At 39.7% G+C, this 21262-nt stretch overlaps 1 protein-coding gene across 11 annotated transcripts in view; it reads left to right on the top strand.

Moving 5' to 3' along the window:
• Positions 1–21262, top strand: part of SLC25A26 (solute carrier family 25 member 26) — a 139450-nt gene that overhangs the window by 39207 nt on the left and 78981 nt on the right. For 9 of the 11 annotated variants that reach the window (XM_058726246.1, XM_058726245.1, XM_058726251.1 and 6 more), the window contains 2 exons: positions 4–108; positions 2157–2204. The exons of the other annotated variants lie outside the window; for them this stretch is intronic. In XM_058726246.1, the coding sequence (XP_058582229.1) occupies positions 4–108; positions 2157–2204 (153 nt within the window). The remainder of the gene's footprint in view (positions 1–3; positions 109–2156; positions 2205–21262) is intronic. 11 annotated transcript variants of the gene reach the window in all.

Below are 21262 nucleotides of genomic sequence, written 5' to 3'. Positions count from 1 at the left end.
TAGGTTGCCTGTCTGATTCGTGTTCCTTCGGAAGTGGTTAAGCAGAGGGCACAGGTGTCTTCCTCTTCAAGAACATTTCAGATCTTCTCTAACGTCTTATATCAAGAGGTGAGATATGTTTTTAAACTCTTTCTTTATTGAGAAAGATTTTATTAAAAAAATTTTGTTTTAATGTTTCTTTTTGAGAGAGACAGAGACAGAGTGTGAGCAGGGGAGGAGCAGAGAGAGGGAGACACAGAATCTGAAGCTGTCTTCAGGCTCAGAGCTGTCAGCACAGAGCCTGACACGGGGCTCGAACTCAAGAACCGTGAGATCGTGACCTGAGCTGAAGTTGGATGCCAACTGACTGAGCCACCCAGGTGCCCTGAGAGAGATTTTATAATAGCTAATATGAACACTGTGGTTCTCATCCCAGGGGCCTTAGAAGAGACCATGAAGATAAATTTAATGCTCAGTCACAGCAGCTTTTTATGCTAAGATTATTTTTGCTTTTTTATTTGTTTTCAAATTTTAATATTTTTTCTCCAAATTTCTTTTTTTTTTTTTTTATTTATTTATTTATTTATTTTTGGGACAGAGAGAGACAGAGCATGAACGGGGGAGGGGCAGAGAGAGAGAGGGAGACACAGAATTGGAAACAGGCTCCAGGCTCCGAGCCATCAGCCCAGAGCCTGACGCGGGCTCGAACTCACAGACTGCGAGATCGTGACCTGGCTGAAGTCGGACGCTTAACCGACTGCGCCACCCAGGCGCCCCTCTCCAAATTTCTAAATAACACGTACTGAGTGCCCCCACTGTGTACATGTCCTACATTGTCATTGTCCTGTAGTAGTTTCAGAATCAGACATGGAATAAATCATAAAAATGTGAAGTGAATAAAGATGCCATGTTAAAATGTTACCATAGAATTTGGGGACCCATGGAAGAGGAGTACAGTAATGGGCATAGTGACCAGCATCATTATGTTTATATTAAAATTAATTCCGGGGGCACCTGGGTGGCTCAGTCAGTTAAGTGTTCACCTTTGGCTCAGGTCATGATCTTATGGTTCATGAATTCGAGCCCCACATTGGGCTGTTCACCTGCTTCGGATCCTGTCTCTGTCTCTCTCTGTTCCTCCCCCAACCACATGCTCTCTCTCTCAAAAAGAAATAAACGTTAAAAAAAATTAATTTCTTTTTTACTTGTTAATGTTCCACTGTGGATCAGAGGTCATTCTTGCTGGCCAAGTCACTAGGGACCATCAAGCTGCTTTTCTTTGTATTTTTTTGCAGAAGCCCCCTCCTCCCGTGTTTTAAAAACAGTATTCAGTCACATGGAAATTTCAATGGGTCTAGGTTTTAGAAAAGTTACTCTTTTTTTTTTTTTTTTTTTTTTTTTAATTTTTTTTTTTTTTATTTTTTTATTTTAATGTTTTTTATTTATTTTTGGGACAGAGAGAGACAGAGCATGAACGGGGGAGGGGCAGAGAGAGAGGGAGACACAGAATCGGAAACAGGCTCCAGGCTCCGAGCCATCAGCCCAGAGCCTGACGCGGGGCTCGAACTCACGGACCGCGAGATCGTGACCTAGCTGAAGTCGGACGCTTAACCGACTGCGCCACCCAGGCGCCCCTAGAAAAGTTACTCTTAATAGTTTGTCACTTAGGTGAGGAAATAACTGAGTATTTGATCAGAGGATCATGAGATCAATCCAGTAAACAGACCCTATTGTGAATCATGTGGACAGTTGAATAAATCAAGGCTTGTCCAGAGATATTTATCACCTTGGAGGATTATTAATGAATTTCTGATATCTTCTGTTTGAAAATATGAAATATAATTCTGTTTTTATAGGAAAGGATGATTGGCGTTTTGTGTGCATTTGAATTTGGAAATACATACTGAAATCATCTTCAAGTATTGTTTTCAGGAGCAGAAATTTTGAAAGTGACTGAAGTAGTCAGTTTGATTATTTTAGACATGTTCCCATTTTAAAGAGAGCTGACCTGAGCTTTATATATTTTAGGCCAGTTTATAACCTTTAACCTCTTATAGAGTGTGGTCATTGTGCAAGCTTTAAAACTCAGACTTCAGCAACTCTGCCTTACTCAGAGTATCATTCAGATCTCTGTGCTGTTCGAACTTACTGAGCTTTCGGCCTTTTGTTTGTTTCAGGGCATCCGAGGATTGTATCGAGGCTACACAAGCACAGTTTTAAGAGAGGTAACTCACTTAATTCCCAGTACTGAAGTGCAAAAGAATGATGTGCTTTGTTCAGCAAAGTCACTCAGAGAAACTGGTTGAAAAAATTAAAAAGGGATACTTTGATCACCTTTGAAACACCGTTTAGTCTTATCCTGGTTCTTACAGCTAACGAATGGGCCAAATAGGTTCGCTAAAAGAGCAATCCCACTGGTCAGAATGGCACCCACGCTTTGGCTTCTTTGGTGCTAGGTTGGTTAAATGCCCGTTTTGGCTGAAATCGTAAGAAGCGACCACTGAGGTTAAGATACCAAGTTAATTACCAGAAGACACAGAGTTAATGAGAAATTGGTAATGAAAGCAACGTGCTAAGAGACAAGTGTCTAAAAGTCTGTATCATGCAGTGCGCTCTTGTCTTCCCGATTGCGATCGCAAGGTACGGTGAGCCCCGGACCGCTGGCCCTGCGGGTGGCTGGCCGTGCAGTGTGCCCCCAGGCATCCACTTTGCCTTCTGAGACTTCTGACTCGAAAATTCTGGGATTCAGTATTTTTCTTCTTCGTTTGGTTGAAAAAGCAAAGTGATTTCAGTATATTGCTTGTAGGAAGTATGTTTCTAATTTTTGCCTCACATAGAGGACAATGTTTTGAAGTTCAAAGGGTGATTTACATAAGATTTAAGACCAGTCTTTGGTTTGGGACGTAATCATAATTTTCTTTCTTCCTTTTTTTTTTTCTTTTTAAGAGCTTAATTTCTAGGATTTTTTTCAGCTGTATTGAGATATTGTTGACAGGTACAATTGTAAGGTATTTAAAGTGTACATTGTGATGATTTGGTCTATATATCCCTTGTGAAAGGGGTTGGGACATAGTTTTCTATTAAAGAAAACAGGAGAATCTGCATGCATACCTGTGCTCTCTATCCTTTTTTCTTTCTGAAGTTCCTTGGTCAGTAACATGTTTGCATTTACAAAAATGTTTTTAATTTAAATAAATGTTGTCATTAATTAGCAAAACTTTGAAATGATTTGAAATCTCTAATTTTATTTCCAGGTAGTTTTTGATTATGTTTTGTTTTTACTGTAGATTACAATCTTCTTTATGAAATACAAGCCCTGTCACATGTTTTATAAAGCTTTGATTTCTGCAAGATAACAACCTTAATGTAGTGTGGTGTAGTTGATGTAGATCTGTGAAAAAACTTCTTTTGAAGGAAAACTGAATGTTGTAAAGTGAGTTTGTGTGATGATGACTTCTGTCTTTCAAAAATATCACCCACGCTGTCTCTTGATTCTTACTTATTTTCTGACTCACTAAACACGTGTGATTTAGTCAGCTTTCACCTGGGTGCAGCAAACCCAGGGCCGGGGGTGGGGGGAGGGGGGGCAGTGAACCTCCTTTATTTTTCTGAGAGATGCTGAATAAATGAATATATTTACATGCCCGACAATACTGGTTTTGCATACAAACAGATAGAGAAAACACATGGTTACACCTGCTTTCTATTCTTGTAAAAATTTGTTTTGACATATGTCACACTAGTAATTAATTTCTGGGCTGCAGTTTTTGCACATCATGTGACCCTACTGAGATGACTTTGTTTACTGAAAATGGCAGTGCTTTGTTGGAAATTTAATTGGGGTCTTCTGCATTATGCATTTTCATAAAAGATCCTTCAGATCTGATTTTAGTTGAAATATTGCTTTTGTACAGATTCTCTGAGAGAACGAGAGAAGAATTACTGCTGAATGAAACAGCTTCTTTTCAAAATGAGAAAAATAAGTAGTGATATGTCTGCTTTAAACAAAATTTTTGCATTATAAATAGTTTCAAGTTCTTACATTATTCTGACACCAATATCGAATCTTTTTGCCAAGAGCTTGTTTGATTATTTCAATAAGAAAATACATTGAAGCCTTAGTGAGAATCACCGGGAAACTTAGATGTTTATTCTGTGTACAATTTTTTCTTTAAAACAAGTTTTATCTCCCTGGCCCATTAGAATGAGATTGGAGTTTGAATCCATGCAGTATAGGAGATTATGTGTGTTCTTTAGATTTGGTGAATGCCATCCCGTGTTTTCCGCTGCGTTTGATGTTTGTGGAGATTGTGTCTTATCCCTTATGTTCTCTGCAATTATTTTAGTTGCCCTCAACTTTAGACTGAGTGTAAGCAGGGTCAACAGATTATACTGTATGCCTCACCCCTTCCGTATTCATTTTTCTTTTGCTCTGGACCAAACATTGTGGTGCGGTGCTGTTATTGTAAGATGGAAATGGGGAGCGAGTTCACAGCTGCCCTCACAGGCAGGCCAATTTCCCAGCGTCCATTGTCCTGAAAGTTCTGTGGAGAGCAGCCTCATGATCTTCTACGTAGGTTAGAAGGACTTCTAAAGAGGACGAAAGCTGAGAAAGGCACTTTGTTGCAAAAGAAGTAGGAATAAGTTAAGCTCAGCAAATAGGCTTTATCCACAGATTCTTCTTCACAGTCATTTTAAGAGTGCCTCCTGTGTGTTGGGCCCCACGTGAAACGTTTCTGCACGGATTCTCAAGGATTCGTGTTCTTACAGGAAAACAGGCGGGAGTAGGCATTTCACAGTGCTGTAACGATACGTAGGTACTAGATGCGGCTGAGATGGTAGGGGAAGCAGTGCTTGGGTGGTGCTCGATTAGCATTTGTTGCATTAAAAAACATGAAATGTTGACTTAATTCTCGAAGGAGTGGTAGTTAGAAATAACCAAGGAGACAGGAGTTGTAACATCAGGAGCAAAGGCACAAGGCTGTAAAAGCACGCATGTACCTCACTTATTAGCTCAGCAGAATCGGAATTTTTATGCGTAGAGAAGAGGCAAGAGTGATTTCCCTCCATGGCAGGCCAAGTGGGGATGCTGCAGGCAGGTGTTCAGGCAAGTGGAGTGTTTGCCAGGAGGAGACGTTGAACCTCTCCCCCTGGCTGGGTGCTTGCCAGGAGACTGGGGGACAGCACATGGGAGAAGGCCTTTGAAGAGCCAGGCATGCGTTCCCTGGTATTTGGAGGATAAATGACTGGCATCTGACTCTTCTCTGCATAAATCTGATGGCAAGATGGTGGTTGGCTCTGCCTCAGTGGAAGGACGTTGCCATTGTGGTCAGGGATAACTCCGGCTTCTTTTTGGTTGATGAGAGATGTGACATGGGTGAGGATGATGTCTCTCTGTCTCCTCAGCTCTGCCACCAGTTCACCGAAAGCAGCCCTCCCACCAAATTCTGTCACACATGCTGTCAAAGTCAAGCAGGGCAGACAAGTCCCTCAGCCTGTCTGTAAGTTCATCGAAGCCTTGGATTTCTCCTTTTAGGGCCCCAAATCCTCACTGATTGAAAAGTTCACTCGCAGGTAGGTATGGCAGCCTTTCAAACTTAGTTCCCCTTATTGTCTGTTTTAGACCATAGAGACCCCCCCGCCCCCCATGTAGTGGCTGCAGGTGAGACCTTTTAGGAATCAAGCCTTAGGGATGTCCTTCAGCTCTGTTGTCTGTCCCCTCAGTTCCTGTGCCCCTGCAACTCCTTAGGTTGTATAACGCTCTTGTGTGTTTTTCCAGAGATACCCTGTCTTAGGTGTTTGGCCTCTTGTTTGTTTCTTCAGCCCCAGTTTTTTTTATCTCTTCATAAAGATCTTCCTTTCATTTTTATGATGGCATAGTACTCCATGGTAGACACGACCCGTTCATTATTTAACCAGTTCCTTGTTGGTGGACATTACAAACGTGCTGCAGTGGATATTACTGCTCTTAGGTCCTTTTGTACATGGTTGAGGATGTTTGTAGGGTTAATAACAAAAGTGAGATTGCTTGGCTAAAGGAGTATGACATTTATCATTTTGATTTTTTTAATGTTTCTTTTTGAGGGAGAGTGGGGGAAGGGCAGAGAGAGAGGGAGACAGAATCCGAAGCAGGCTCCAGGCTCTCAGCTGTCAGCACAGAGCCCCACGCGGGGCTCGAACCCATGAATCACGAGATTATGACCTTAGCTGAAGTCGCTTACCTGATTGAGCCCCCAGGCGCCCTAGCATTTGTAATTTGGTACATACGGCCAAAGTGCCCTTACTGGAAAATACCAGTCGACCCCTGTGCCAGCATTGCAGGCCTTCTTTTCCTCTGCCTCACCGACTTTACCAGCGGTCTGAGAGGTGATCTCACTGTCGTTTTCGTTCTGACACTGGGCATAAGAACATACATCTCAGAACTCTTTGATTCCCTTTACTGTGAACTGTGCTGTGTTAAACTTTGTGCTGTGTTAAAGTTCTTATGAGAATGGCATGGGGAGATCGTGTGAAGGGCTGAGCCCGCCATGTGGGATGTGTTTAGTATGCGCAGAACTGCAAGGGTTTTTGACAGGAAATAACACCTAAGTGTGAATCGCAACTCTGCCCCGTACCAGCTGTCTGCTCTTGGCAAGTTACTTAACCTCTCTGAGCCCACATTGGCCCATCTGTGCTAGGAACTTTGCATAGACCGTTGTCCTTGAAATCTCACGGCAGTCTTAAGAGAGAAGGATTAGAGCAGTGTGGTCTGCCAGGGGACTCAGAAATGAAGAAGCCTCCCCTAGGTTGTTGGGGTCCTTGAACTGCCGTGCAACCTTGATCGGTCTGTGTTTAAGCATCTGAATGCCATTTCATGATGATGAGTAACAATTGTGTTTGAATTACAGGCCAGCTGTTGGTATTACTTGTAAAGTGTCTCAGCTACAATTGGAGGGTGTGTCATCTGAATGTCTTGTAGAGAGGAATTTTGTATTCGTTTAACATACTGCCACCTGCAACTGATTTTGTATTCACTGGCTACTTCTGTAGGAGAAACCACATACTGGTGGTAAAGATGTCAGAGTTGCCCCAATAATTGGTGGTTGAGTTGGTCAAAAATCGTAATGTAAATATGTTAGAAAAATTTTTTGATGATTCTCTTTTGGGTCCCATTGATATTTTACTGGAATTTATTTCCCAAGTAAGATTACCCATTTAGAGGAAGGCTTTTCTTACTGAGATTGCGACCCTTGAATGTTTTTCTTTGAAAGATATTTTAGAGCAACTGTAGCTAGACCCTCTGTTACTTACTTGCCATCTTTCCGCCTGTGTACTATTTCCTGCACTTGTGAGAGTAGAAAGAGAAAAAACTGTGCTGATGAGAAAGGATTTTTTTCTCCTGGTGTCACTGCTGTCTATCTTTATGTTTCTATGAAATGGTTTTCTTTGATTTGCTTCTTTCTCTTTTGGTTTGTCCTTACCTTTCAGTTCTATTCAGCTACATGTAATGATGCTGACTAAAGAGTCAGACACCATATGATTTGCCTTCAAAACAGCTCTTGGATTTTTCCCTCTCCATAGCATGTGCAGACTCTAGCATAATGCCTTCCACAGAGTTAGCACTCACAAAATATTTATCGTTTTTTTTATTCCTTTAAGTCTGATTAATTTTTGTGCAGATGCTGCTAGGCACAGCGTCCCCTTCAGAATGCTGAGGGAGCTTGAGTGGGACTGGGAATTAGGCCGGGGGGTGGCTCAGCCTTGGGCTCCACTCTACTCCAAGACCTTTGCGTTTTAGACAGCTGATGAAGCACCAAGGAATATATGATTTTCTAAGATTTCATTCTTCTTAAACCTTGAAAAGATAGTTTCTGTAAGCCTGGTTTCATCAGAAAAGTGCTAATTGCTGTAATAATTCCTTTATTTTCCCCCTCCTAGTAATTCCACTGAAAAGGAAAAAGGTGATTATAAACCTTTCCAAACTTTTAATGTGAAACTATTTCTCGCTTAAACTCCCAATGCAAACATATTGAACCCTGTTTTAATCCTCCATAATTCATTTTATTAACTGTGACCAAATGGAACATCTGTTAAAATTCCATAATGTTAGCTTCATGGGAAAAGAAAAAAAAATGTGTTTGCTTTTGGAATTTTTCCATTGTTTTATTGTCCAGGCTTTCAGTAAATGTGTAACGGGACATTCTTATTAATGGAAGTATTAAACAAATGAAAATGAACTATCCCCTTTAATCACAGAGGTTTATAAAATGAGTCACTTAATTGCATTTGCATTATGATAACTTCATACTGTAGAGATGTTCTATGAAAAATGAGTGATAGTTCATCCTTTAATTGGAGAACCTAAAATTATTACTCCTCAAATACAGATTTTAGCCTGCGGTTTTTCATCATCTCTTAAATAAACAAGCGTTTTTAGAAAGAACGATTTAGTAAAATTATCTTCATATAGAAAAATTACTTTAGCCCTCCAGTGCACATTTCCTCATGTTTTGTTTATAAGAAACCAGCTGCTATTTACTTTTCTCATTCTCTGGACACATTTCATTTGCTCTCTGCAGTTTTGAAAATGCTGCCTGTTTCCATTGTCGCATGGTGGCCAGGCTGTCCTGAAGGGACACCAGTTCCTGTGCACAGAGTTTACTGGCGTGTAAGTGCAGTGTCCGGACTCTGCCATGCACACACACCAGAAAGCTGCTGGTTGAAGGTGGAAAAGGTCTCTTAATTCTTCATTTCAGTTAACATCAGAAACCGTCAGGTTGAAGTGCCTTTCTCTTTGTTGTTTGTGCTCTTCATCCCATGCGAAGTATTGTCTTCCTTCATCTTTGTGTGTCAGTGTAGACTGCGTTTAGGCGGCACATAACAGAAAATCTGACTATATCGGCTGTAGCAGATAAGGGTTACTCACCGCCCCCCACCCCCACCCAGTAACAAGAAACCTATAGATAGTCAGTCTGAGGCTGGTGTACTAGTTAAATGAAAGCATACAGGATCTAGGCACTTTAATTCTACTTGGTTAACCTTAATACTCTGCATGATTTACTCATGGTCGTAAAATGGCTTCACCATTTTAGGCCTCACAGCCCCCTTCTAAGCATGACGAATGGGGAAGGGCCAGAGGCAGTACAAGCCTGTCACTCTGTGTACAGAAAACAGAGCTTTTTTGGGCCAGGTATCTTAGTGCCTTCTTGAGTTGAATGGGGAGTGGGGAGTTGAGTATGTAGCTTGTCAGTGCAGGAGGTGAAGCCAGGCAAAGAGGGGGTTGGATCCGATGTTACTGAGTTGCCCTACAGTGTCTGCCGTGTTCTGTCTCTTCATGTTTTTCTAGCTCAAGTTCCATTTCTGCAGAAAGGAAACCCCATTTCATCCATCTCTCACTTCATCCCATACTTGGGTACTTGGGATGTTAAGAGCATCCAGAGCACTTATCTGGACCACAGTTTTGGACATTTAGTTCTACTGGGATATCTGTTCTTAATCTTTCTTTGTTACCTTTGGTTTTTTGGGCACCAGTTGGGAAGCCTTTCTTTAAAAATCATTTGGCAGTCTCTTTTAATTCTGAATTGTAATTATTCTGAGAACAAGAGTTGACTTCGAAGTTACTTATTTTTTATACAGTTTTGATTAGAAAGTTAAGATCTCAGAATACCCCTGTTGGTACATTCATACGTAGACAACTTTCCTTAAAAATATATATAAATCACAATTGAAATACTAGCTAATGCTTGCTAAGTACTCAACGCTGTTCCATTTGCAATACTAAGTTTTTTATGTGCAGTGTTTCATATAATCTTCCCAGTAACCTGAAACACCCCTGCTTTATAGAAACTGAGCTTTTGTAAGGTTTTGGTTCACTCAAGAGTCTTTGATCCAGTAGGGGAGAGAACTGAGGACTTCAGAACCCATGATCTTAACCTTGTGGTCAGCTGTATATTTTGCATTTTATAGGCAGATGTATTTTTCTAGGAAGGAAAATAAAGATTTCAAATTAATAGTACATTCTTTGATTCGTACACCTTTAAGTAGGCTCTAGTGCTAGGAGTTTGGGGAAAATATGTTCTCAGCAACTGACTTTAAAAGAACAGTTAGAGAACTTAAGCCTAGAGCATTTGCTTTGGTAGGGATGTTCGTGAGGGTTGGTGGTTTGCAAGTCTGGATTATACATATAATCCCGTATGTCCGTGTGACTTGCTTTTACCTAGCAGATGTTAGTTGTCATGTCCCTTCTCCGAGGGGCCTACTGTGACCACTCTACCTAAAATACGCCTACCCCAGCCCCGAGCACTCAGTTGTTACCCTAGTTTGCACCATTATCTGAAATAATCTTCTTGTTTATAAACTTATTACCTGCCACCCTCCCCCAACAAAAATATATGCACTGTGAGGGCAAGTGCCTATGGGTTGTTTTGTTCCCTCTGTTAACTCTGTACCTAGAAGAGGGCTTGACAGGTAGCAGACTCAGAAAATGTTTAATGGACAAATCAGTGACTTCATCGTACTTGGTTCTTAGACCAGTTTTAAAGTACTTAGATATTTGTAATCTCCAGCAGGTGCTTAGGCTAAGACGCATTTGGCAAGAATGATGGAATCCTCACTTAATTCCCAGGGAAGGTAGTGGTTTTGTGCCATAGAAACTTTATGCACTGAAAATGAGGTTTTCTCCTTGTCTTTTACCATATTTCCTGGTATTCCTGTGCCTTCCACAAATAGCCTTTATTTTAATTTTGTCATTTCTAGTTAAGGGCTCTTCCTACGAATCTGTCATGTATTTAAAACACTTTTCAAAATGACATAAGAAAACAGTAAATGACTTATTCATGAAGAAAATCCTTCCATTAGTTACAGGCAAATGATATATCCTGAACACAAGGGGTCAAAAATTACTCTTGAGATTCTGAGTACTGTACAATATCTTACTGCTGGAACAAACATTGTCTTGTAAGGAGTATTAAGAAACTATTAATATAGTTTGATATAGAATTATTAGTATTAATATTAGTTATTACTAATTATTATTAGTATTATAATTAATAATTATTGTTAATATAGAATTAATATAGAAACCTAGGTTTAAAGAAAATCTGGAATTTTTACGTGTAATTCAAGTATTGTGGTTGAAGGGAATCGTTTAAAGAACCTCTTGAAAATGGGCATTGGGCTACCTGGTTGTCTCTTATCTTGGGATCATATAATGGTACTAGTGACAGTTTGAATTTTGATCATTCACATGTATTTTTCTAAGCTTCAGATAAAACTGTAAGATGTTAACCTTGTATTATAGATCATCAGGCTGAGGCTTGGGAAAGGTAAGCAGCACGGGTAGTATGTGGCAGGACTAGAAGCTCAGGCTGGGCCTATGTGATCCAAAGCCTGTGTTTGCTACACTTTGCTCCCTGCTCGTGTCTTGCAGTGGAATTCACTGTTCATTCTTCTTGGAATTTTTCAGTAAATCAGATCAAATCTGTTGACTTGAAGCAGAGCACAATTTCTGAGGATTAGCATTCCAAAAGGTAGAATTGGGACCGTACATACAGGCAGAACATAACCAGGTGCTTTTAAATTAGACATTAATTTGATTTCAACATCCTCTGTCCAGCCTCTGTTAAGATGGCTTGAAAATGGTTTTGACTGACTTTGGACTTTGTCCTCTTTTCTTCTCCGGGCTTCAACATGTGTTCGGAGAAACAACACAATAGTAGGAAAAAGTTGAGTGTTTTTGGCATTGAAATGTTTTTGTATTTAGCTAAGTAATTGACAGATACTATATTGACTAGTAGAGAAGCAGAAAGAGGTGAGAGAGAATCTGGCTGTTATTTTTCTTTTGTGAAAATACTCTGCTTTTTAAATTGTTTGTCGATACAGAAGTCTGGTCATAGAATAACCCACTAGAGGGCGCACAATGCCTGTGTTTTAAATATTGGTGGCAGTAACTTAGTCACATGAACCTGGGAGCTCTTGAGGTGATTGCTTTGATACCTTTGAAATGATTCAAATCAAGAAATGAAAATACAAGCATAATAAGTACTGTTTTCCAATCCGAGGTTCCTAAATAAATACATTTGTTTTATCTTTTGATCTACGTATGCACAGATTTTACTTGGGTTCGAATTTTTAAAATTTCTATCATGGAAACATTTAAAGATACATAAAAATAAGTTAGTAAAATGAATCTCTTTGAGCCCATCACTCAGCTTCAACAGTTATCAACTCTTGGCCAATATTGTTTGATCTGTACTCAGACTGACACCCCTTGCTTGAATTATTTTGAAGCGAATGTTACACATTATCTTACTTGATCCCAAAATACCTCATTGTGCATCTCAAAAAAAAAAAAAAAAAAAAGTACGGGTAGACTGGTAGGTACATTTAACTTAGCAAAAATTAAAGTCTGTCTCAAAGTGTTTCTCCCAAGGTATCTACCAGCTGCAAAGGAAAAAATAATAACTTTACAGTTAGAAAAACTGACAGATGCTACCTTATTCAAGTGACCAAGGTTCATATCACCAGTAATAAGATGTGTTGACACCCTGCACCCCCAATGTGATGCACCAAGAAGAACACAATATCACTTTTTTGGTCTTCTTGCCAAAAAATGCATCATCTCAGTCTGATCATGAGAAAACACCAGACAAACTGAAATTGAGAGACTTTGTACACAATTGTCAACATCACGAAACAGAAAGAAAGGTGAAAGAACTGTCACATCCAGCAGGAGACTGAGGAGACCCGACAAGCAAGTGCAATGTGAAATGGTGAACTGGATTCTGGAGGAGAAAGGGCATTAGGGAGAAGAACCGGTGAAATTCAAGGAAGGTGTGTAGGTTACCTACTCGTGTTGCTGCTAATACTTAGTAGCTGGTTTTGACGATGAGTCTCGTTATTGAAGTTGTTAAAATTTTTTTTTTTTTTCAACGTTTTTTATTTATTTTTGGGACAGAGAGAGACAGAGCATGAACGGGGGAGGGGCAGAGAGAGAGGGAGACACAGAATCAGAAACAGGCTCCAGGCTCCGAGCCATCAGCCCAGAGCCTGACGCGGGGCTCGAACTCACGGACCGCGAGATCGTGACCTGGCTGAAGTCGGACGCCTAACCGACTGCGCCACCCAGGCGCCCCTATTGAAGTTGTTAACATGAGGGAAAGCTGGGTGTAGCAGGTATATAACAGGTGTACCATGTTAGTAACGTTTATGAAAGTCTGTAAATTATTTAAAAAATAGAAAGCTGAAAAACCAAGAATGCTAGAAGCCTTTGGATGAAATACTTTATTTTTAAATGACCATCTAAAATAATGATAAGTTAAACTTAAAACGTATTACTTTATTTTTAATTTTATCGAAGTAAAGCTTCATGGATCTGTCGACATGTCATATGGTATAGAACGTATGATGAGAAGCAACAGTGTCCTGTGTTCTTTCTCCATTCCATTCTCACTCTCTGGAGATAATGTCTTCTAACTGTTCCTGCATTTAGTTCATCTTATTACATCCATGTTTCTGGATAATATATTTTAACATCTGTTTCTTAATTTGTCAACCTTAGATACAATCTGCTGAAGCTTTGGAATGAAATAAGTGGTTTAGCTCACTTTATGCTCCTCCCAAGCATACCTCACCCTAGCATTCCAGTTACATAAATCTTATTCCTTTGGTTATTTTGGAAATTTTAAGTCATGTATTTGTGTCTTGGTTTTTTATCCTACAAACTTGCATCTTGTAACTTTATGAGTTGAGGCTGTTACTTCTTTTTGCCACCTTACACTCTTTGACTTTCAAATCCCACTGTCTGGAATGACTCTCAGGTGCACGTCACTCCAGTTTGTCAAGTTGCCTGTCAGTTTCACCCTGTCCATCATCCACAGTCACTTCTTCCATGTCTTTCTCTGGATTGATTTTAAAAGTTGAGAACTGTGAACTAGTGTTTGTATTGAGTCTTCACAAATGATCAGCCGGACAAGTAGTGTGCTAGGGTTTTACAGTTGACCTTCAGATGTACGTGGGTGTTAAGAGTGCTGTTGCACTGTGCAATGGAAAACGTGCATTTTGTCTCCCCTCCAAGTTCAACTACTAGTAGCCTGTAGTTGACCAGGAGCCTTACTGATGACATAAACAGCCGATTAACACATATATTTTATGTGTTTTATACACTATATTTTTATGATAAAGTAAGCTAGAGAAAAGAAAATGTTATTAAGAAAATTTTAAGAGTGAGCAGATACATTTAAAGTACCATATTGAAAAAAAAACTGCACGTAAGTGGGACCAATGATGCACTTAAAAATTTTTTTTTAATGTTTATTTATGAGACACACAGAGAAACAGAACATGAGTGGGGGATGGACAGAGAGAGAGGGAAACATAGAATCCGAAGTAGGCTCCAGGCTCCGAGCTGTCAGCACAGAGCCTGACGCAGGGCTCGAACTCACGAGCCATGAGATCGCGACCTGAGCCGAAGTTGGAAGCCTAACCGACTGACCCACCCAGGCGCCCCCCCCCCCAATGACGCACTTTAGACCTGTGTTCCAGGGTCAGCTGCATTTCCTTTTGTATGCGCCGTGTCACCCTGAAAGAGGGGTTTCAAATAGACTTTCTTCTTGCATTCCATTAGTTGCTAAAGTTGATCTCATATTTTAATTTGCTGAACATTTGAGGCATGAGCTTTGTTATTTTTCTTCTTCAAGTTTCTAATTGCTCTTGGGGGGGGGGTGCATTATTTACCTTTTTTCATATATTTGAGCGTGACAACCTCAGAACCTTTTTGTTTTTTTGTACTGACTTTGTTTTTCCCTTGGCAATCTTGGAATCTTCCATCATTCTGTTCTCATCTGGTGTGGTCACTTGCTGTGTCTGGACGTTGCAATGCCTTCTTTGGGTTGGATTTCCTGCTTCCTGGAGGTCTTAGAGCATAGTGGTTTGGGGCTTGGGCTTTGCAGCCAGACTGCATGGATTCTGTTCTTCTGTTTTTTATCACAGCTCTGCCTTTGACACGGTTACATCTCTGATGCCATACTGTCCTCATCTAGTGAAAACGTTTTTAGGCACAATAAATTAAGGATATAGCTCATTTATTTAAGGCTTTTTTTGTATCCTGATTTTTTTTTTGTCATGTGACAGTCTGTCTCTAGTGCATAATGAAATTTTATAAAGGTTCTTACTAACAGCATTTGATGATAATTGTTCATAAGGATTCTAAGACCTCGAGTGTGTTTCCTTGATTTTTTAGGTAAGCAGGAATTATATCAATGAATTATGATTCTTAGAGAAGCGTTTTGATCTTATCAGTTTAGTGTGCCTCCTAATTGTATTTGAGAAATAAATGATTGCATTTGTGTGCGGGAGTCTTTTAAACTGATAACCAAGTTTTCTGATAAAGCTCCCTTTGACCTTGGTCCACATGTTATGAGTCTTCTCTGTTGTTTATCCATGAATTATTCCCCACCTCTCTTTGGGAGAATAGAGTGATGACCAGGTTAAAAGTCACTTGGGAATGAAGTTTATTGTTCTTTAGAGGGTAAACTAAGTATATCTTTGGCCTGGTAGAAGATATCAATAATGCCTGTGATTCGAGGACACTGGTATGTCTTCTGTTGAGCAAACAAGATCTTATGAAAGTTACACTCTGTGCCATTTATCTGTTGGTTTACACAATTGTTTACAAAAGTTCTTTTCTTCATCCTTAAAGAAATTTAATACGAATTTGAAAAAAAATTGTATGTTATATACATAACACATCTCAACCATTAAGTTTTGAGCTAGTTTTGATCAAGTAAAAACATCAAAGGGCCTGGCATATATATAGTAACCTCTTGGTATGTGGTAAGTTGCACTATCTTGTAAACCATTTTATGAAATAACAGATATTTTCCTATTTAAAACCACTGAGAAAATGACAGTGGTGTAAGTAACTTGATTTCTATAAAACAATATAGTTCATAGAGGGCAGAGTTGGACTCTGAATTCTTTGAGCTCTTATGTTCTTTTCATAACAATGTACATACATTTTTTGCTTTCTGGGGGCTATGAGTGAGTAGGTTTTAAAGTGAATAGTAGCACCTTCTTTTTCTTCTTTGCCTCCCACTTTTTCCTTTGAAAAACTAATTTTACAGAAAAGATAAAATGTATATTATTTTCCCAAGATTCAGTGACGAACATTTTGCCTTGTCTGCTTTATCCTTCTTTTTCTCTATTTTTTCCTGAAACATTTTAACTAGGTAGCAGATATTTGATACTTAATATTAAATATTTATATGTCTTCTCTAATAATGGAGTCATGCTTCTCGTAATTACCATAACTTATCATACCCAAGACATTTAACATTAATATGTTAGTTATTATCTAATTTGTTACCTAATATATGGTCATTTTTGTAATGTTCGCTATTGTCCCAATAATAAAAGCTTTATAACTTTTTTTCCTCTCTCCAGTATCCTAGAAAGAATCACACACTGATTTGGTTGTTAGGTTTCCCCAACCTTTCCCCCACCGCCGACTGACGTTGATGTTCTTGTATTTGCTTAAAAACAGTCCCATAATTTGCATTGTCTTATTTCCTCGTGATGAGACTCTGGTTGAAGATGTGTACGTATGTACATGGATACTACATGGGTGACATTGGGTACTTCATCTTGCATTACATGAAAAGACATACAATGTCCCCCTGTTGGCAAAGCCTAAGTTTAGTCATTTGATGAAGTTGGTGTTTTCTATATTTCTTTACTCAATTCTCTCTCTCTCTCTCTTTTTTTTTTAATGTTTATTTCTTTTTGAGAGACAGACAGAGCATGAATGGGGGGGGTGGTGGTTGGGCAGAGAGGGAGAGGAGGACACACAAACCGAAGCAGGCTCCAGGCTCTGAGCTGTCAGCACAAAGCCAGATGCGGGGTTCGAACTCAAGGAGCTGTGAGATCATGACCCGAGCTGAAGTTGAACGCTTAACCAACTGAGCCACCCAGGCGCCCCATCAGTTCTCTTTTGTTACTAAGAAGTAATCTCTGGGGTGATATTTTGAGACTATGTGATTATCCTGTTGCCCAGTAATCTTTTACCCAATAGTTGGAACATCTGTAGATGCTTCTTGCCTGAAGCATTCATTACATTGGTGATTGCAAAATGATGATTTTCCTAATACTGTCATTTTTCTCTGAATTTGTTAACTGGCCGTCTTCTGTAATGAAGCTTTCCTCTTCTACTCTATTACCTCCCACTCCAGCTCCATCACCTGTTTAAAATAGCCATACGGACTCATGGAGTCATTTTTTTTTTGGTTTTGTTTTTTTTAAACAGTTTGATTGAGATGTCACGTGTATCATTTAAGTCACTCATTTAAAGTGACGCAAACCATCATTACAGTCGTGGGTTCTTTCTTATTCAATAACTAGAAGCCATTAGCATTATTCTTCCTGATGCTCAAACTGTCTCAAATTTGGCCACGGGGAGCCTCTTTAAGCCTACTGCTCTATTTGCAGGACATTTTCCCCATTAATCTTGAAGAACTTCCTTATTGTTTTAACAGGGTATCCTGGTCCTGTAAGCAGCCCCTCTCCAAGGAGCCCTTGATTGTTTTTGGTAGGGAGTGATATTTAGAAACGGAGATGTTGACTTGAGGTGTATCACTGCCTCTAGGCTCATTGATTGTACTGAAATTTTTTTTTTAAAGAAATATGTTTTTATTAATGTTTATTTAGAGAGAGGGGGGTGAGAGAGCGTGAGGGAGGGGCAGAGAAAGAGGGAGAGAGAGAATTCCAAGCTGGCAGTACAGAGCCCCATGTGGGGCTCATTCTCAGGAACTGTGAGATCATGACCTGAGCCTAAATCAAGAGCTGGGCTCTTAACTGACCGAGCCACCCAGACTCTCTGAAATACATTGTTTTTATACTTCATTCCCACTGCCTTATATTTATTTCAGGCAAGAACAACAAATAGTTACTGTTTATTTTATTTTTAAAATTACCATATGGTTAAAATTGACTTTTTTTGGTGTACAGAGCTATGAATTTGAAAACATTTGTCCATTTGTATAACCACCAGCACAATCAGGGTGCAGAACATTTCCATAATCCCTGAAAGTCCCTTATCTTATTCCTTTTTGGTGTTTCTGTCCATGTCCCTGCTTGTGACTGCTGTCAATGACCTCTTTTCCATCACTGTAGTTTTTTCTTGGTGAGAATGTTATTTAAATGGAATCATACAATATACAACATTTGAGACTAGTTTCTTTCACTCAGCATGATGGGTTTGAGGTTCAACCCAGTCATCGCATGTATCGATCGTTTGTTCATTTTAATTATTTGATTGTTTGGCTCTACCACAGTTTTTCCATTGACCCATCCAAGGACGCTTGAATTGTTTCCAGTTTGGAGTCATTATGAAAAGAAGTATTGCGAGTATTCTTGTGTAGGTTTTTGTTTGTACATAAGTTTCCTTTCTGTAGGGCAGATGGGAATGCAATGTATGGTATTTTTTGGGGTAACTTTATAAGAAACTGCCCAACTCTTTTCTCTAGTGGCTGTATAATTTTGCATTCCCACTAGTCATACATGCTCTGCATCGCCTGCACTTGTTCCGGGCAGGATTTGAGCCATTCCATTAGGTGTGCAATGGTATCTCATATGATGGTTTTAATTTTCCTTTCCCTACTGGGTAGTCATGACAAACATCTTTTCATGTGCATATTTGCTGTCCTTACGTATTTTTTCTTTAAGTTTATTCATTTTGAAAGAGGCGGTGACGGCTTGAATAAGGGAGGGGCAGAGAGAGGGGGGTACAGAGGATCCGAACAAAGTGGACCCTGCTGCCAGTGCAGAGCTCAGTGTGGGGCTCGAACTCAGGAACCGTGAGATCATGACCTGAGCTGAAACCAAGAGTGGGACGCTTAACTGCCTGAGGCACCCAGGCGCCCCTGTCCTTGTGTATTCTTTGGTGAAGTACCTTTTCAGGTGTTTTGCCCATTTTTTAAATTGGGTTGTTTCTTAATGTAGTGTTTGAAAGTACTTTATGTTTGGGATGCTTGTCGTTTGTCACTTAGGTTATTTGTAGCTTGAATTTTCCTTCCCTGAGCAGTATTATTCATAAAATAAAAGCTTTACGTTTTGGCAAAGTCCAATTTATTAACTTTTCTTTCACGAATTGTACTTTGGATGTCAGGTCTGGGAACTTTTCCCAAACTCCAAGTCATGAAGGTTTCTCCTTGTGTTTTCTTTTACAAGTTTTGTAGTTTTATATTTGACATTGACGTCTATGATCCATTTTGAGGCGATTTTTAAGGGGTGAGGTTTAGGGCAGTGTTTGTTATTCTGCATATGGATGTCCTGTTCCAGCAGCACGTGTGGAAAATATTATCCTTTTCTCCACTGAATGCTTTTGCACCTTTGTGTAAAATCCATTGGCCATATTTGTGTGGGTCTGTATGTGGGACAAATTTGTATTGGTTCCTTGCGATGTGTCAGCAAACTCTTTGGTTTTCTTTCCCTACTCAGGGATTTGTGTTCATATTTTTGACCATCAGTCTTAAAAGGTGGTGTTTTGATTTCTCTTTGTTTCTTTCTTTAACTGAGAGGAAGAGCTAAGAAAACCCTCCAAAACTACATGCCTTGCTTTCCACTGTGTTTTTTTTTTTCTTCCTAAAACATCACTTAAAAAAGATAAAAGAACTGTTCAGAAGGACTAAGAACATTCTCAAGCGTAGGAGTCTTTTACCTTTTTCTTCCGTTTTTCTAAGAACGACCTACTTTCTGTGGAATTACTCTACCTTTAATATGTACGCGTCAGTGGAATGGAAGTTTCTTTAACTTTGACTCAGCGTGAAGTTCATGTCACTTCCTTTTATAGATTGGGTCACTTGTTTTTGTTTTTGTTTTTTTTTTTGTTAATTGCTGTTACATTGCCAGGTAGTATAAATAATCATGACATTTATGACTTGAAGAAGGCAGAGGTGTTGTGTATTTATTTTATCCAAGCATGAAGCATCTTTCTTTGAGAGTTGTCCTCTTGGGGCACCTGGGTGGCTCAGTCGATTAACTGTCCGACTCTTGATTTCAGCTTGGGTCATGATCTCTAGCCCCGTATTGGGCTCTGCTCTGACAGCCCCGGGCCTGCTTGGGATTCTTTCTCTCCCTGTCTCTCTGCCCCTCCCCTGCTCATGAGTAGTGCTCTTGTGCATGCTCTCTCTCTCTCTCTCTCTCTCTCAAATATTAAAAAAAAGAGAGAGTTGCTCTTTTCACAATGTCCTGTAAAATGCAAGACCTCAAATGACTTACTAAGATCATTCTGCTCATTTGAAGATAAAACCTAGAATTGGATTATATGACTCTTAATCTAGCAGTGCCTTCCTGGAATGGCAGGTCTGCAAACTTCAGAGTTAATGTGAAACTTTTTTTTTTTTTAATTTTTTTTTTTAACGTTTTTTATTTATTTTTGAGACAGAGAGAAAGCATGAACGGGGGAGGAGCAGAGAGAGAGGGAGACACAGAACCGGAAACAGGCTCCAGGCTCTGAGCCATCAGCCCAGAGCCCGATGCGGGGCTTGAACTCACGGACCGCGAGATCGTGACCTGAGCTGAAGTCGGCCGCTTAACCGACTGAGCCACCCAGGTGCCCCACTTTTTTTTTTTTTAATGTTTGTTTATTTTGAGAAAGAAAGAGAAAGAAAGAGAGTAAGCATGGGGAGGTACAGAGAAAGAGAGAGGGAGAGAGAATCCCAAGCAGGCTCTACACTGTCAGCGAGGAGCCTGATGCAAGGCTCAAACTCACAAACTGTGAGATCATGATGAGCCAAAATCAAGAGTCTGATGCTTAACTGACTACGCCACCTCAAACTCCCCTAATGTGAAACTTTTAGTGCAAAAGACATCATGTAAATTTTCTTTGTACCCTTTAGCTCAAAAGAAGTTCATTGTGTTGTGAGAAAAATACTGTGACTGAGGTGGTGACCCAGTGTTTTTTAGCTCACCAGAAAACATTTATAGAGTCAGTGTGAGGTACAGAGCTATGGAGTTAGCAGTGTGTGGATAAGACAGAGGAGATCAAAGATTCTGCCCTCAGAGAACTCCGGTTATTATACAAGGGCATGTATATGTATTTGTGAAGCAGTTCATCAGTAGTTGAAAATTACTGAAATTGCCTAAGTACTAACAAGTGTAGAAATAAATGAATAGTCAGGGAGTGGATCCCTCTCTCTGGATGAGTTCAGTTTTGGATAATCCTTTTATAAAACTTAGGAAAAGGAAGAGGAGAGTAATGGAATTGATAGGTCAGTATGGGGAAGCATTTTAATAAAAAGTGTGCTAACTG

The sequence above is a fragment of the Neofelis nebulosa genome, chromosome 4, assembly GCF_028018385.1.
Source record: "Neofelis nebulosa isolate mNeoNeb1 chromosome 4, mNeoNeb1.pri, whole genome shotgun sequence".
NCBI classification, from domain to species: Eukaryota; Metazoa; Chordata; class Mammalia; order Carnivora; family Felidae; genus Neofelis; species Neofelis nebulosa.
The sequence above is the reverse complement of the archived record's forward strand: the minus strand, read 5'-3'. Positions and strand labels throughout refer to the sequence as shown.